This window comes from Sus scrofa, chromosome 14 (genome assembly GCF_000003025.6).
Source record: "Sus scrofa isolate TJ Tabasco breed Duroc chromosome 14, Sscrofa11.1, whole genome shotgun sequence".
NCBI classification, from domain to species: domain Eukaryota; kingdom Metazoa; phylum Chordata; class Mammalia; order Artiodactyla; family Suidae; genus Sus; species Sus scrofa.
The window spans coordinates 99,561,601-99,579,312 of record NC_010456.5 but is presented as its reverse complement, the minus strand read 5'-3'; the positions used below and the strand labels follow the sequence as shown (position 1 = coordinate 99,579,312).

The window sequence follows — 17,712 nt, the reverse complement described above, 5'->3', positions numbered from 1 at the left end:
TTCATTTTGTAATTCTTAAAGTTGTGTATAACTCTGCCCTCAAAAGAAAAATTTCAGGACATAGCAAGAATCTTGTATATATATATATATATATATATATATATATATATATATATATATTTTGTCTTTTTTTTTTTTGCCTTTTCTAGGGCCGCTCCCATGGCATATGGAGGTTCCCAGGCTAGGGGTCTAATCGGAGCTGTAGCCACCGGCCTTTGTCAGAGCCACAGCAATGCAGGATCCGAGCCATGTCTGTGACCTACACCACAGCTTACGGCAACACCGGATCGTTTAACCCACTGAGCAAGGCCAGAGATTGAACCCGTAACTTCATGTTTCATAGTAGGATTCATTTCTGCTGCGCCATGACGGAAACTCCAGAATCTTGTATATTAATTTGCATAAAACTCAAAAAAGAATATGAATCTAAAAACAGCTACATGAGATGCAGAATCTTCTTGATCTAGAACACATCATTTTCTTAATGTAAAATTAACTGTGGTCCCTTAAAAGGACCACCACTTTATGTGTCCATATTTTTTTTTTTCTTTTTATAGCCACACAGGAAATGGAACTTTCCAGGCCAGGGGTCGAATAGGAGCTGCAGCCACAGGCTTATGCCACAGCCATACATAGCAAACCAGATCCTAACTACATCTGCAACCTACACCACAGCTTGTGCAATGCCAGATCCTTAAGCCACTGAGTAGGGCCAGGGATCAAAACCACATTCTCAAAGAGACAATGTCAGGTTCTTAACCTACTGAGCCACAATGGGAACCCCAATTTTTTCATTTTCAGAGTTCAAAAAGCATTTAAACTATTTCAGAGTTCAAATACAAGATAAAAGACACATTACCTGCATTTAAATTATTGACTGGTACTTGCAAAATAGCTGCAACTTTTTTTAAAATGTTCTGCATTTCTGGTCCAGTTTTGAAGGCTTCTACATGATAAAGAGCCGTAGCATTCCTTTCCACTTGAGTTAAAAACTTCTCACAATGATCAAAGAACCTCATTAATTTATCATTAATTCTTGGAGGTCCACACTCCATATCTGAACAGGAAAAAAAATTGTATATATATGCACATAAATATATATATCCATTGACACAAATAATAATTTCAAATTATGACCATTTTGTTTCAAGTGTAAAAAGGAACACTTAAAAACCTATTTATTCATTGGCATGTCCAAAATAAGTACACACTGCTCAACAAAGACATGGGGCAAAACGATTCCCCATTTGAAATGATTGTTAATTCATGAGAGAATACACTAAAAAAGACTAAAGAAAAAGAGACTATTAAAGATAAAAATGTTAGAGCAATACTACACTATGAAATAAAAGTAATTGAAATGAATGGTTTCTTAAAGAAAATTAAACATGAAAGTCATTAAAAAGCACAAAAATGTATTATGTAAGTACTATTTCTGTCAGGCACAGAAAATGTGACAAAGCAAACTAAAAATCAGCAACATTTTTAACGTTATCTGCTGAGAGATAATTCAGTAGATCCAATTTGTTTTACTTCTCTAAGCCAAAGTCTAAATGAGTATTTTACTTTCTTAATTAACCTTCCCAACCCCATGTTACTTTACAAAGGACTGCTCTGGACAAAAACTACTGACAAAAGCACAAAATATATTAATGTTTCAGGTCTTCTGTATTTCATTGTGCTGGCTGCTTCTAACTGGTTTATTTTCTAGCTGAAGACCCCAGCTAACTTCAATTAGAATTTTATATGTTGTATTATTCCCACAATTTAGCAACAAGTACATACCAGGAAAGCATTCCTAATCATGTTTCAACTATTCGGGTACCTTTTCAATTTCCTTAGTCATATTTAAAACACACAGATTTCAATTATAATTTCGCCAATAATTTACCATGAAGAGAACACCAAGTATACTATTTCTGTATATAAAAAATGAGAAAATTAAATCTAGTTACATAGTTTTGCTTTGGATGTGGGTGTATCCATTTCAGGGGACCCTAAAATGAATAATTCTGTCCACTTTAATTAGTAACTGGATAATTCTTAAGAAAACATCTTGACTAGGAAAATAAGTGACCTTCGTTGTCTTTTTCTGTGGCCTCGAAATACGATTTCCTAAGTGGATCTAGATAATTCATCCTTGCTATTATCTAACTACTGTTGTTCTTTCAAAGGAAACAAAAGCATTGTTCTGTTTCTCTAAGAATACAAATTCAATGGCTTCGCTCCAAAGCCCAGATGTACACAATAGGCAGAACAATTGTTTGCAGATAATAATGAAGTAGCTAAGCAAAGGGTTTAATCTCTGAGACTGAAAATGATGAAGGGTATTATCCTGAACTATTTTGATCCATGGCTTTGTACTCTGAGGCCAACGGCAATTCTCACAACGCCATCTAAGGGCAAAAATTCATTCATCCCAGGTCCAGAATCAGCCCCACTTTGGTATACACTATATGTATTTATGAATGTGTATACATATGTATGTATATTATACATATACAGCTATACTGAAGTGTGTTCTGCTTTTAATGCTCAGTTAATTTAATAGATTTGTGGGTAATTTTCACTAATATTAATGGGAAAAGTCTAGTTATTCTTAAAAAGCATAATTCAACAAGTGACTAAACATAGTCAGCCAACCAAGTAACCCACAGGGCAATCAGTCAATCGAAGAACCTCTTGGAGACTACTGAACTGCTTAAGAGAGAATGTTATTGGAGAAATGACAAACCAGTCTACTTCTAATTTACTTTTCACTTGGGCTTTTTAAAGCTAAATGAGGTCTCACCTCAACTTTGACCTTAAAAGTGATTTAGAAAGTATTAACACTTGTTCTTCTCCATGGCAGAAAAATATTATATACTTTTATTCTTACCCTTAAGTTAAAGGACAAATGGAAGCTGTACAGTGTAATGGTTAGGAGACCAAGTTCTAAATCAGATCTCCTGGGTACATACCTGGCTACTTTAAATTAGGCTAATTGTTGTTTCTGAGTCTCAATTTTCTTATCTGTTATGACAGGGGGAAAAATACTATCAGCCTCAGAGAGCTGTTATTAAGGATTTCGTGAAATAAACATGAGGCATGCAAGGCACACAGAAGGCGTTAAGTGTTTGCTATTATTAGCATGTGACTATTAAAACATTTTTTTTCTTTTTTTTAAGGGCTGCACCCACAGCATATGGAGGTTCCCAGGCTAGGGGTCGAATAGGAGCTACAGCTGCCAGCCTGCGCTACAGCCACAGCAGTGCCAGATCCGAGCCACGTCTGCGACCTACACCACAGCTCACAGCAACGCGGGATCCTTAAACCACTGAACAAGGCCATCGAACCCACAACCTATTGATTCCTAGATGGATTCATATCGCTGCGCCCTGACAGCAACTACCCATTAAAACATTTTCTGAGGAAAAAGCATCATCCAGAAAAACAAAACAAAAAAACAGAAAACATGGATTCTAGGCCTGACTCTAGTCCTCCAACTAAAAAAAAGACAATCAACAAGGTATATTCTTGGGCTCAGCTTTTTCATCTACGGAAAAATAAAAAAGAGCCCCTTCAGATAATCTCTCAAATTTTGCATAAGTATAGGTAATGGAATAAATTAGTAAAGTGCTGTGCATGACTGTGGGCCACAGCTACAAGGAAGGTAACTGTATAATACACAGAAGAACAAAACAAAAAAGCAGAGCAGTTGAGAAAGTTTGAGAGTAGCTTCCTAAAATAGGTTGTAGGTCTAGAACAAATTGTCTGAAAAACTTAAGTGAAAAAAAAACAAAACAAAAGCCATACAGTATCAAAAATAAAGCCTGAGGAAGAAAATCCAGAATTCTTTTTTTTTTTTTTTAAGTGCGCCTGTAGAACTGCCAGAGAGGAAGGGAGCAGTTGGTGCTCAAAGATGGAAAATTAATTTTGGGAATAGATGAGCAAAAACTGTCCCGGCCTGTCTTCTTTCCTATTGGATCCCCCAACGTGTCCCAACACGCAGAAGGTACCAAATTCATCCCCGACTAATTAATAAACAAACTATGTAAGAGGGGAAGGGAGATAGCCAAGTCCTGAACATCTCACGAGATGAGGGCCCAAGAGATGGGAGATGGAGCACAGAGGGAAGTGTGGGGAGGCTGAGGTCGGGGAAGTCTGGGATCTGGAGGACAGAAGTAGGGCACTGGCCGGGAGGCCGGGGCGGTCACCTGCGACGTCGGGCGGCGGCAACCCCGGGTGGTAGTGCTGCCACAGCCCCTGTAGGAAGGCGGCGCCGCTGTCCACGCAGCGGTGCTTGGAGCTGGTGACTAGCTGCAGGCGGCCGTAGTTCTCCCGGCTGAAAAGGGCCGGGAAAAGGGAGGCCAGGCGCAGCGCCAGCTGTCGCATGTCCTGCCGCCCTTTCTCCACCAGCTGCCCATCCATCCAGTCCGCGTACCACAACGGCCAGTCGGCCAGCGCGGCGCCCAGGTCGCGGCCGCCGGCAGCGCGGGTCCCCTTATCCGGCGCGCGGGCCTGCAGTAGCCCGTGCAGCTGCCGCAGCTTGCGGATTTGTTTGGCCGTCGGGTAGCGGGTGCCATGGCGGATGAGGGCGACCAGCTGCACAGGGGTGCAGGTCTCCTCCAATAGCTCCGGGTCCCGCCGCGGGACCTCGGGGTCCGGCAGCAGCCCGGGGTTGGCATCCTCGTAGCGAGTCTTGGTGCCGAAGTAGGGGCTAAGCGCCGAGACCACGCGGTTCTCCGGCTCCAGGAGGGAGCAGCGAGAAAGCGACGAGACCAGCGCCACAGCCAGGGCCGCGACAGGTGCTACGCGAACCCTGAAGATTCGGCCGGGAAGCGGGAGCATGGTGCGCTGCGCCCCGCGGAGGGCGACGTACCGGCTGGGTCGCCGACTTCCGGCTCCGGTGGGCAGGGGGCGGGTCCGAGGGGAACTTCCGGCCAGTGCCCTCGGGATTTACTGCGCGTACCCTGCTCTCCGACTGTGTGGAGGTGTTAGTGGCCTGTGGAGCGCGGTGGATGTGGGCAGCAAGCTCCGAGGAGCCCGGTTGACCTGTCGCTCAAGTGAAGCCGGCAGAAATCCCCGAGGAGCTTTGGAAACCTGCGGTTTAGGTGGAGCCGGCGTCGCCTGGCCCGCGAGCGTGAGCGAGTTTCCTAGTAGCTGGCGCCTTGGGGACTGAATCAACGACTCCTCCGCTTTTTAAGTTTTTTTAGGGTGTGGAAAAAGCCCGGACTCAGCCTTAGCTTCCAAAGCTGCAGAAACAGGACACCTTTAACAGCTGACTCTTGTATCATCATCTTTACCCCATTGTCATCTGTTTTTCAAAATGTAATTTGAACCAGCTGTATCAAATCTACCTGTGGCAGTTGTTCAAAATGCAGGTCCCTGAGCCCTGCCCCGGCATGCCTCCTAAAGCCCAAGGTTTTAACCCCCACTAGAGTTTGAAATTAAACCCTATACTACACAGCAGAGAAGAACCTGGGAAGAGGCTCAGTGCTCTAGGAAATATAATTCCTGAGCCTTTGGTAGTATCTTGACCTGGACCAGCAAAACTGACAGGGAGCTAGCACCGCAGAAGTACTGTGCTTGTTGATACCGAAGACTTTGACAGTGGAGACATAGCTATCCTGATGACTCGGGCACATTGAGTCATAGCCCAGCAGATTTACTGCATTATTAAGTATGAGCTAATATGCTATGTGAAGCAAAGAAGCCCTGTATTTACTGCCACGCCGAGTTGATACTCTCCTCCCTGGTAATTACTCAAATCAGCAGCTAGGTTTTTGGTAGGTTATTGCTCAGACTCTTTGACCCTCCCCAAAGTCATAAATATGAATAGTACCTGGGTTTCTCGACTTGAATCCCAGTTTATATGCCAGCTGAGAAAAGAATAAATGTTTTAGAAGCATGCGGTGATCCAAATTGAAGGAAGTTTGGACTATGGTTTTGTAAGACTAGTTTTTCCTTCAGACACTATTAGATTGCTTTTGGTAAGTCCATCTCCATCTTTACTCTTTTCCCCCTTGAAAGTGCCCCCTCTAGTCCAGAGAGAGGTACTTCTAAATGTTAGCCAGTGAAGAAAATGGTGTATGATGAAAGATAGATTTCAACTTGAATGCTGCAAATTTTATGACTTTCTGTGTCCCATAACCCATCTTTAGGATATGTTCTTTTTGGATGCCATTTTGTGGAATGTTAATGCCTAGGTAGTCAAGGTCAGTGATATTTTTACAGAACTTTGTTCAAATTAATATTTAACAAATAAATGAACACCCACCTTCTTTTTTTTTTTTTTTTTTTTTTTTTTTTTTTTTTTTTTTTTTTGCCGTACTCACAGTATCAGGAAGTTCCCAGGCCAGGGATTGAACCTGCACCACAGCAGCAACCCAAGTGGCTACAGTGACAATGCTGGATCCTTAACCCACTGTACCTCAGGAGAACTCCCCACCCTTTTTTTTTTTAATGGATTTCCTAACCTTACATTTTATAGGCTGAGGTGTTTGGTAATATTCCTACTTTCATTCAGCAAATATTTGCACCAGATGTATCTCACCACATTTCACTTAATATATGTGTTTACTAATAATCATCTCTCATGCCCAGTCTTTCGAGTCCTCAGGAGCTACCAAGTCTTCCTAAAGGCTTCACTCTTTAATGAAACAATCTTCAGAGACTTATAAAACCTAGCATACTTTCTTTTTGTTGTTGTTGTTAATCTATATTCTTTTTTAAAAAATTTTTTATTGTGATTGATTTACAATGTTCTGTCAATTTCTGCTGTATAGCAAAGAGACCCAGTCATACATGTATATACATTCTTTTTCTCACATTCTCCTCCATCATGTTCCATCACTTGTGATTAGATATATAGTTCCCTGTGCTATACAGCAGATCTCATTGCTTATCCACTCCAAATGCAACAGTTTTCATCTACTAACCCCAGACTCCCAATCCATCCCACTCCCCCTGGCAAACACAAGTCTGCCTACATGTCCATCATGTCCATGTTTCTGTTTTGTAGATAGATAATTTGTGCTATATTTTAGACTCCACATGAAAGTGATATCACATGGTATCTGTCTTTCTCTTTCTGACTTCACTCAGTATGAGAGTCTCTAGTTTCATCCATGTTGCTGCAAATGGCATTATTTTGTCCTTTTTATGGCTGAGTAGTATGTATTCCATTGTCCATATGTACCACATCTTCCTAATCCATTCATCTTTTGATGGGCCTTAGGTTGTTTCCATGTCTTGGGCTATCATGAATACTGCTACCATAGGTTCTTGTACACTAAATTTACCTCTAGCATAATTTTATTTTTCTTCCTTTAATTATTCATCTGTTAATTTATGCTGGTTATATACTTATGTAAACCAACTCCAATCATTTTTGGTGTCAAGCCAAAATGACAAATGATAAAATTAAGCAGTGCCTTCATGTTTTTGGCTAGGAAAAGCCAGATATTGTATTGAGAGGACAAAGAGTTTTGGATCCAGGATCCAGCTCAGCCACACGTTAACTTGGAAAGTTACCCAAGTTCTCTTGGTTGAAAATTAGGAGTATTAGAACTTGCATTACAGGATTATTGTGAGAATCAGAGATGATATATGTAAACCCTATATAATAGGCTGCTACGTGTGATATTTTTATCATAATGTTCAATGTTATTCTTGTCCTGAGATGCTTAGTTCTCTAGCAACTGTACAGTATAAACTTACTTTCACCTTAAAGTAAATGACTTTCATGCCAGACGTGCATCAAAGATCATTTCAAAACTTTTCTAATAAAAATCCACTCATCTCACTTAAAATGGGTCTCTTTTTCTTAAAACAGTGAGCACCTTTAAAAACTTGTGATGCCAGGCCATGTCTTAATCCTCTGACCTGCCTATAAATTGACTGCTCTTTGAAATAGGTGCTCACCTTATCCAATCAGTTAGTACACAGGAGTTTGCATGGTGCAAAACATGACTGCCCCTTTGCATAGACTGGGTGATTTCCTCTCCCTCATAAGAGGTCGTGGACCTGGCAGCAATATATTTAACAAATTTATTAAAACACAAGAGATACAATGGGAAATTAATCATTCATTTTCCATGAAAAAATGGAAGAGGATGGAACCAAGAGCAAAAAGAATTTGATGTGAACCAGGAGAGGAGATTTTATCTTCTGAGAGAAGATGGAAAGGGTCCATGTACCCGTAGATAAATTTGTTGGTCTAGCAGCAGTGAATTCATGGATTTCAAGCCTGGTGGCCTTACTTTCTTCAGTGACTTGGGAGGCAAGATTGAAGAGATGGGGGATTGGGAATTAAGTCTTTTGAAATGTGAAAATGGCTTAGATTTACAATTGAGAGAAAGGGGAAAGTAATGGGAAAGGATTTGCAATTGAGAAGAAAGTAAAACAAGTAACAGTTTGGATGGTTGGCTCTGAGGATCCAGCTGAGAATGGAAGACTTAAATTGCTAGTGGTTGTACAATTTTATCCAGAAGTGAACATTACATTTTGTGTCTTTCAGAGTGGGAAAGAGAATGGCTTAATTCTATTGTTCTATATTATTCTAAATTGTCTTAAGTAGAACTTCTAATCAATCTAGTACATTCAAGAATAGGTAGGTTATTTTTGTCAGATTATTCATAGGGCTTTTTGAAATAGTCATTCCCCTCTTAAGATTTCATGATGACATCTATAGTATTTTAAGTTGCAGCTATCTACTCTTAAAGAAGGTATCAAAGAAGATGACTTTCAGGGGAAGTAATGGTAAAGAAAGGAAAAATGACAAAGGCAGGCTCTTTGTGAAAAGAGAAAATACTAAGAACATGATTTCTAAAGTTAGACTTTCTGGCTTTTAAAATTCCAGCTTTATCACTGTGAGATCTTAAACAAGTTAAACATCTTACTTCAAATGTTTTCTGTAAAGTGAGGATAACACCTATGACAAGAGGTTGTTGAGAAGATTAAATGAAACAGTTTGGATAAATACTTTAAATGATTCCTGGCCCCAAATAAATATCAGTTACTTTTATTAAATTGAGTTAAAACGTTTCTTATTATCACTTCTCCTTTAATCAAATAAACTGACAAATGGTCGGTTTTTCATAGTTATCTTTGAAACATCTACATTTAGCAACTAACTTTGTGCCTATGCCAAGAAAGTTTTAACTCTAGTATCTCTGTGCCCTGCCATTTCATCTTTCCTTTGTCAATTACTGATTTAGTGCTTGTTTGTTTTTTACTGCAGTAGAAGAAGCCAACAGAGGAGAGATCCATGTGTATGGACAGAGCTAGAGTGATTGGTGCTTCAACAGCAGTCTCTTCAACTTTGCTTGAGTGTGGAGGCCACACAGATCACAAACTCCATTGGCTGCAAGATACCTTTGCTCAAAAGGAGCTAACCACTGCACTGTTCCTCAGCATATCAAAGCTAAGCTGAATTGTGTAAGTTGTATTTCAGTTGATGAATAGAACTTTACTGAGCCACGCAACAATGGAGATGACCTGCTGTTTTACACTCTCTGTTATACTCAATGAAAGTTATTTTGTCATGAAAAAGCTTCTCTTCTAATATCCTGATACATCCTAGGATTTTGACCTCAGGTATTCTCCCCTCCCATCAAATATTGGTTCTAAATCCGTAGAACTATTTGAGAAACCAGATACAAAGTTATGGTAAGTTTGAGTTACTAATATTCTTTCTATGCTTTGCCACTCCTGTTTAACAGGAGGAAGCTGTAGCTATTCACTTTATAGTCCTGTTCCATAATGATTTTCAACAAGCTGGCATTGCTACTCAGAAACAATTTCCTACAGAAGCCCCCTTCATCCAAAATATATTATTATCCCATTAGAAAGATAAAATATAGTTTCTGGGAGTTCCTGTTGTGGCACAGTGGTTAACGAATCCGACTAGGAACCATGAGGTTGTGGGTTCAATCCCTGGCCTTGCTCAGTGGGTTAACGATCCGGCGTTGCCGTAAGCTGTGGTGTAGGTCGCAGATGCAGCTCGGATCCCAAGTTGCTGTGGCTCTGGCATAGGCTGGCAGCTACAGCTCCGATTAGACCCCTAGCCTGGGAACCTCCATATGCCGCAGGAGCGGCCCAAGAAATGGCAAAAAGACCAAAAAAAAAAAAAAAAATATATATATATATATATATATATATATATAGTCTCTAAATCCTGGTAAAAAAATCTCTCATTCTCCACTATATTTTTCTGTTTTTCTTTTTTTTTTTTTTTTTTTTTTTTTTTGTTTGTTTTGCTTTTTAGGGCCACCCTTACAACATATAGAAGTTCCCAGGCTAGGGGTCAAATTGGAGCTACAGCTGCTGGCCTACACCAAAGCCACAGCAACCTAAGGATCTGAGTCTCATCTGTGATCTACACCCCAGCTCACAGCAATGCTGGATCTTTAACCCACTGAGTAAGGCCAGGGATGGAACCCTCATCCTCATAGATCCTGGTCAGGTTCACTAACCACTGAGCCACGAAGAGAATTCCATCTACTATATTTTTCAAGAACAAGCATAGACAATAGCAATTGTGTTCTAACATCTTATTTTTTTCTGAAATGTTAGTTTTCCAAGATTGAAAAATATCTTTGCTCTTTTGGATTTTTTAGACAATTAGTTGGCTGACTTTAAAGCCATGAGTATTTCCTTATCATTCCAAATAATGGAGAACCTTAAGAAGAAAGTTTATTAGTTCATCAGGAAGGCAGTTTTTCACTTAGTCCATTAATGGCAATTTCATATTGTCTCACCGACTTATGCATGAACCAAAAAAGGTTTTTGTGCACTGCTTGTTGTAGCATAAATCCATCTCATTGCTTTGTTTATATTATATATCAGTAAATATTAAAACCCAATAACACCTAAACTATAAAAGCAATGTAAGCACCTCTGGACTCACACACTTTGTTGCAGCCACTTTAGTAAACAGGGCAGATCACACTCCAATTGAAGTGACCATTATGGTTCCACAAAAAAAATCCCTCATTGTCTCACTTTACTGCCTTGTCTGATTCTCTACTCCCAGAGAAAGTAGTTGTGACTAAATCATTCATTTGTTAATACCTTAAATGCAGGGGCCATGGTGAAAACCTTTTTTGATTCCTAGATATTCCGTATCCTACATTAAGTATACTGTTTGTTGAATAAATGAAAATAGAACCAAAAGGCAGTATGGGAAGCTGAAATAACATTGCTTTGCACTAATGTGGTGTAATTATTTTATCTTCCCAGCTGTCCTATGACAGATGAGGAACAATATTTATGTCATGTTGTGGGTGTGGAAATCAAAACAAAAAAGAGGTTAAATGCCTTACCTAAAGTGATCCAACAAGTATTTAGTAGAACTGATTCTAGAATGTCATTGATGGAAACAGAACCGTCTTTGTTTCTTTTTCTAATGGTTACCCTATTCTTGACAAATTAACAGTGACTGCCAAAAGTGTCACTTGTAGCCGAGGCTAGAAAATAAATTCTACATGTAGTACTATAACAGTTACTTTTGGCTAACAACCCAACATTTAAGTCCCCTTTTTCCTTGGAATCAATGTATAGGTATCCACCCCTCAGGAAGATCACTCTATCCCCACCTCAGGAAAAACATCCCTCTGGGGTAACTCTATTTTTCTTACCAGTTTTAGTTTTGGAAAGAGCATGTGATTCAGTTCTAGCCACTAAGACATGAGGGTCAGTCTACTGGGAAATTTTGGAGAAAGGTTTTTTGTTGTTGTTGTTCTAGAAATGAGGTAGAGGATGGGAGTAATGAATGATCAGCACCTTAAAGACTTAGTGGACTGAAGATTCCTTTGATTCAGAGGAGTATTGTTGTTGGCAGGGTAAAATATTCCAGAAGGAAAGGAGATGTTATTCAGTGAGTGAAATTTTTTGAAGGTGGTACAGTAGTTGTTATTAATTAAATGAGGTAGTTAATTTTTATTTATTTATTTATTTATTTTTCTTTTAGGGCTACAACCAAAGCATATGAAAGTTCCCAGGCTAGGGGTTGAATTGGAACTGCAGCTGTTGGCCTACACCACAGCCACAGCAACACCAGATCCGAGCCACATCTGGGACCTACACTGTAGCTCATAGCAATGCCAGATCCTTAACCCACTGAGCAGGCCCAGGAATCAAACCCACGTCCTCATGGATACTAGTCGGGCTCATCACCACTGAGCCACAGTGGGAACTCCAAATGAGATATTTTAGAATACAAGATTAAGAAAGTTTAACCAAGGCAAATTATAGAATACAAATATTTTAGAAGTAAGGAAGTTTAAAAAAAATGAGAGGCCAAGAAATCCTGACAGAAAACTTTTGCTCCTGGCTCTAAATTTCTGTTCCTACTGGACTTAGGCCCCATTAGCTTCTCACTTTCCACTAGCCTCTGTACCCAACCCATAAAAATACCCATCTCTCTCAGCAATTATTCCATGAATGTTATTAAAATAAATTATTTCACACATTTTGTTTTTAATAGATGCTACTAACGATTTGGAAAGATGAAAGAGATTAACAGCACAAAGATGCCAATAATTTTAAATATGATCTTTAAAAAAAACTGCATTCTTAAAATGAGAGAGATACACTCAAGGAAGAAGCAACTGCTCCATACATTAGCATGTCCAAAAATGATAATTAGACCTGCTGAGCTATCTTTGCAACCAGAGAGGAACCAGCTTGAAAACAAAGCCGACACAATGAGACGACAGCAGAAAATGAAAAGAACTTGAGTCTTCAATGATGATAATGAAGTGATGGACTAAACCTGGAGGGAGAATACCTACTATGGGCTTCCTGTCATCTAAGGTAATACATGCCTTTGCTGTTTAAACCAGTGTTTATTTTCTGTACAAGCTTCATAATTGGGCTTAGGTACCTGTTAACCCCTTAGAATGTCCTTTTATGCTTTTCATGATTTTGCTGAAGTCATCTGAGAATAACAGAAAAGCACATTTTCTGATTCCATCCCCTTAGATATGACTTTGGGTCTCTCACTCTGAATGATCATGGTTAATAAAGCATAGAAAGCACTGAGAAGAGTAGAAGGTAAGTAGATAGGATAAGATATCTGATGAAGGAGATGATCCTGATAAGGTAAGGTGAAATGTGAAAGTTAGGCAGGAGATGCAAGTGAGAAAAGAAAGAAGGTGGCTATTCTGGGAAGACTCTTAGAAAGCCAGTCTTAGGGACATATGAACCACATATTTGGGAAGAGTTGTGAATCTCACATTATAGTAATGGCATCACTTCAATCCATGTTATCCTCTCATGGGGAAAAAAATCAGTGTTCATGGGATATCAGAGAATTCATGCTTGTTTTCTTCAGAAACAGACTAAATGTCTCATGATGACAGGATGATTTTAAAATGAAAGGCTTGATATTAATTATCCTGTAAACGTCTGAGCGGTCCATAGCATTGCTTTCTTTCAGCCTGGCACAAGTCTCATAAACTAGAAGATGACCTTAACACTCAATCTGTGGTAGTTCTCCCCCATGACCTCTTACCCTTTTCTAAACATCTTCATAAAGGCGTGGTAATATTTCTTCTGTGAATCATATGAGAGCTTTTCACATGGATTTAAACAGTAAATCTAACAATAGGCTTTTTTTTGCCTGATCACTCAGGGGCATTTACTTATTCTTATATTTTAGACATTTGAGAAAAAATAATTCCTAAAAATATTATATTCAATTGTATTTGAAGCCATAAAGAGGAAGGAAATAATAAATTAGAGTAGAAATAAATGAAGTAGAGAGTTGATAAACAATAAAGAGAATCAATGAAACCAAAAATTGATTATTTGAGAAAAATCAACAAATTGACAAATCTAAAGATTAAGAAAAAAGAGAAATACTCAAATTACTAAAATCAGAAATTAAAGAGGGTACATTACTACTGACTTTACACCATTATAAGAGAGTATTATGAACAACTGTATACTAACAAATTAGATGACTTGGATGAAATGGACAAATTCATAGAAAGACACACACTACCAAAACTAACTAAAGAAATGGAAAATCTGAATGGACCTTTAACAAGTAAGGAGGTTGAATCAGCAGTCAAAAATCTCCCAACACAGAAAAACCTTGGGCCAGATAGATGGCTTCATTGTGATTTCTACTAACATTTAAAGAATTAACATGAATACTCAAACTCTTCCAATAAACAGAATAGGAAAGAATACTTCTTAACTCATTGTATGAGGCTGACATTACCATGATACTAAAGCCAGACAAAAACACTACAAAATAAGAAAAGTACAAACCAGATTTCCTTGTGAATGTAGATATGAAACTCCTCAACAAATGCTAGCAAATAGAATTCAGCAGCATGTTAATAGGATTTTATGCCATAACTGAAGGGGATTTATCCCAGAAATGCAAGAGAAGTTTAACATACAAAATCAATGAATGCAATTCACCACATTAATAGAATGAAGGAGGGGAACCACATGGCCATCTCAATTGATGTCGAAAAGCATTTGCAAAATCCGACATGCCTTTTGATAAAAGCACTCAGTAAACTAGGATCAGAAGGGAACTTTCTCAGCATGATAATGGGTACATATTTTAAAACTCCAAGGTAACATCAGCATCAAGGGGAAAAAACTAAAAGTTTTTCCTCTAAAATTAGGAGCAAGACAGAATTCCTGCTTTTGCCACTTCTATTCAACATAGTATTGGCAGTTCTGGCCAGAGTAATTAGGCAAGAAAGAGAAATAAAATGTATCCAGATTGGAAAGGAAAAAGTAAAACTGTCTCTATTTACAGATTACATGAATGTAGAAAGCCCTAAAGAATACACACATATACCCCTTTTAGAGCTAATTAGTGAATTCAGCAAAGTTTCAAGATAAAAAATCAACACACAAAACCAGTTGAATTTCTGTACACCAGCAATGAAAAATCTGAAAAGGAAATTAAGGACACAATTCTGTTTTATAATAGCATCCAAAAGAGTAAAATATTTAAGAATAAATTTAACCAATGAGGCACAAAACTTGTACACCGAAAACTATAAAACATTGCTGAAAGAAATCAAAGAATATCTAAATAAATAGAAAGATATTCTATGTTCATGGATTGGAATACTTAATATTGTTAAAATGAAAATATTGGAGTTCCTGTTGTGGCTCAGCGGAAACGAATCTGACTAGCATCCATGAGGACACAGGTTCAATCCCTGCCCTCACTCAGTGGGTTAAGGATCCGCCATTGCCATGAGCTGTGGTGTAGGTCACAGATGTGGCTTGGCTCTGGCGTTGCTGTGGCTATGGCGTAGGCCAGGGGCTATTGCTCCAATTCGACATCTAGTCTGGGAACCTCCATATGCCAGGAGTGTAGCCCTTAAAAAGACAGAAAAAAAAAAAAAAAAAGAAAGAAGAAAATACTACCCTCACACAATATGTAGATTCTGTATAACCACTGCCAAAATCCCAATAGCACTTTTTGCAAAATTGGAAAACTCCATTATAAAATTCATATGGAATTTCAAGGGGTCCAGAATAGCCAAAACAGTCTGAAAAAGAAGAAAACTGTTGAACTCACACTTCCTGATGTGAAAAGTTGTTAAAATCTACCATAACGAAAACAGTGTGATACTTGCATAAGGATAGACATATAGACCAATGGAATAGAACTGAGGGCATAGAAGTAACCCTTAGATCTCTGGTCATTTGATCTTTGACAAGGTTGCCAAGACCATTCAATGAGAAAAGGATAGTCTACTAAGAAATGGTGCTAAGATATCCATGTTCAAACGTATGAACCCTTATCTTAAACCAAATACAAATATTAACTCAAAGTGTATCAATACTTAAATGTAAAAGCTATAAACTCTTAAGATTAAATACTATAAAACTATCATAGGAAAACATAGGAAAAAATCTTTATGAACTTGCATTTGATAATGGTTTCTTAAGTATGACACCAAAAGCATGAACCACAAAATAAACAATAGAAAAATTGGACTTCATCAAAATTAAAAACTGCTGTGCATCAAAGGATACTATCAAGAGATTGAAAAGACAACCCATGGAATGAGAGAAAATAATAGAAAATCATGTCTGGTAAGAGACTAACATCCAAAATATATAAAGAATCCTACAACTCAACAACAAAAAGACAACCTACGTTTTAAAATGAATGAAGCATTAAGATAGCTATTTCTCAAAAAATATATATACAAATGGGCAATAAGCATATTAAAAAAACACAATGAAATATCATGTCACACCTACTAGGATGGTTAATTTTTTAGTGAAAATAACTAATGTTGGTGAAAATGTGGAGAAAACAGAACCCTAGTACGTTGCTGGTGGGAATGTAAAATGGCACAGCTGCTGTAGAAACCAGTGTGACAATTCCTCAAAAAGTTAATCATAGAATTACCTTATTATCCAACAATTCCACTCCTAGGTATATACCCAAAAGAGCTGAAAACAAGGGCTCTGGAGTTCCTGTTGTGGCACAGCCAAAGCAAATCTGACTAGTATCCATGAGGATGCAGGTTTGATCCCTGGCCCCACTCATTGGCTCAGGAATCTGGCGTTGCCACGTACTGTGGTATAGGTTGCACACGTGGCTTGGATCCCATCTTGCTGTGGCTGTGGCTTAGGCCAGCAGCTGTTGCTCCAATTCGACACTTAACCTGGGAACTTCCACATGCTGTGGGTGTGGCCCTAAAAAGCCAAAAAAAAAAAAGAAAGAAAGAAAAAGAAAACAAAGGCTCAAACATACACCAGTATTTTATTTTACACTAATAACAGCATTATTCACAATTGCCAATAGGTGGAAACAAGCCACATGTCCATCAACAGATAAATGGATAAATAAAATTTGGTATTCATACAATGGAATATTACTCAGCCATACAAAAGAACAAAGTACTTATGCTACAATATGGTTGAACCTTGAAAACATTACAGCAAGTGAAATAAGACAGAAACAAATTGTAATGTATCACTTAATTGTAATGTACCACTTAAAAATTTAAAATAGGCAAATTCATAGAGATGGAAAGTAGGTTAGAAGTTATCAGGGACTAGGAGGAGGGGTAATGGGAGTTATTGCTCAGTGAGTGCAGAGTTTCTATTTTAGTTGAGAGTTTTGTAAATAGATAGTGGTGATGGTGCACAACATTGTGAATATAATTAATGCCACTATATTATACACTTAAAAATGGTTAAAATGGCAAGCTTTATTTTATATATATTTATCACAATAAAAAATTAAAAGTTTATGTTGTAAATTGGTGAGTATATTGCTTGGGATTATGAAATAATTCTGTCACCCCTCCTCAGGATGGATTAATGTTATAAATAGTTGTTCACTTTCCAATTTAGCCTGTTAATGCAGAATACACATCTCCTGTGAAACTGTAGTAAAAAGTTCTATGAAAACATTAACCAAAACAGGAAAACTATATATTGAATCAGAAATAGCATTATTTTCATTTTCATTAGTAGAAAATGAGAAAATAAAAACTTTCCTATAAATTCTGGGGAAATTTTGAGGATAGTTTCTAGAGAATTAAATCGGCCGATTCTTGTAATGACTGTGGTGACATTTTCATTAGTGGAAAATGAGAAAATAAAAAGTTTCCTATAAATTCTGGGGAAATTTCAAGAATAGTTTCTAGAGAATTAAACGGACTGATTCTTGTAGTGACTGTGGTAGGTTTAATAATGGTACCAATTATATTAAAATCCTTGGAA

The 17,712-nt window shown here is 38.2% G+C and overlaps 1 protein-coding gene and 1 long non-coding RNA gene across 3 annotated transcripts in view; one reads left to right on the top strand and one right to left on the bottom strand.

Moving 5' to 3' along the window:
• MINPP1 (multiple inositol-polyphosphate phosphatase 1) overlaps nt 1–4,887 on the bottom strand; it is a 53,963-nt gene extending 49,076 nt beyond the window's left edge. Inside the window, exons 1-2 of one of the 2 annotated variants that reach the window (XM_001927672.4) lie at nt 4,197–4,887; nt 860–1,057 (exon numbers count right to left, since the gene is read on the bottom strand). In XM_001927672.4, the coding sequence (XP_001927707.1) occupies nt 860–1,057; nt 4,197–4,830 (832 nt within the window). In that variant the 5' untranslated portion in view covers nt 4,831–4,887. The remainder of the gene's footprint in view (nt 1–859; nt 1,058–4,196) is intronic. The other variant, XM_021072285.1, reaches the window with a different exon arrangement.
• Nucleotides 4,903–15,070, top strand: LOC106506084. Its single transcript, XR_001301099.2, has 3 exons — nt 4,903–5,972; nt 9,224–9,420; nt 12,470–15,070. It is a non-coding gene; the product is annotated as an uncharacterized LOC106506084 (long non-coding RNA).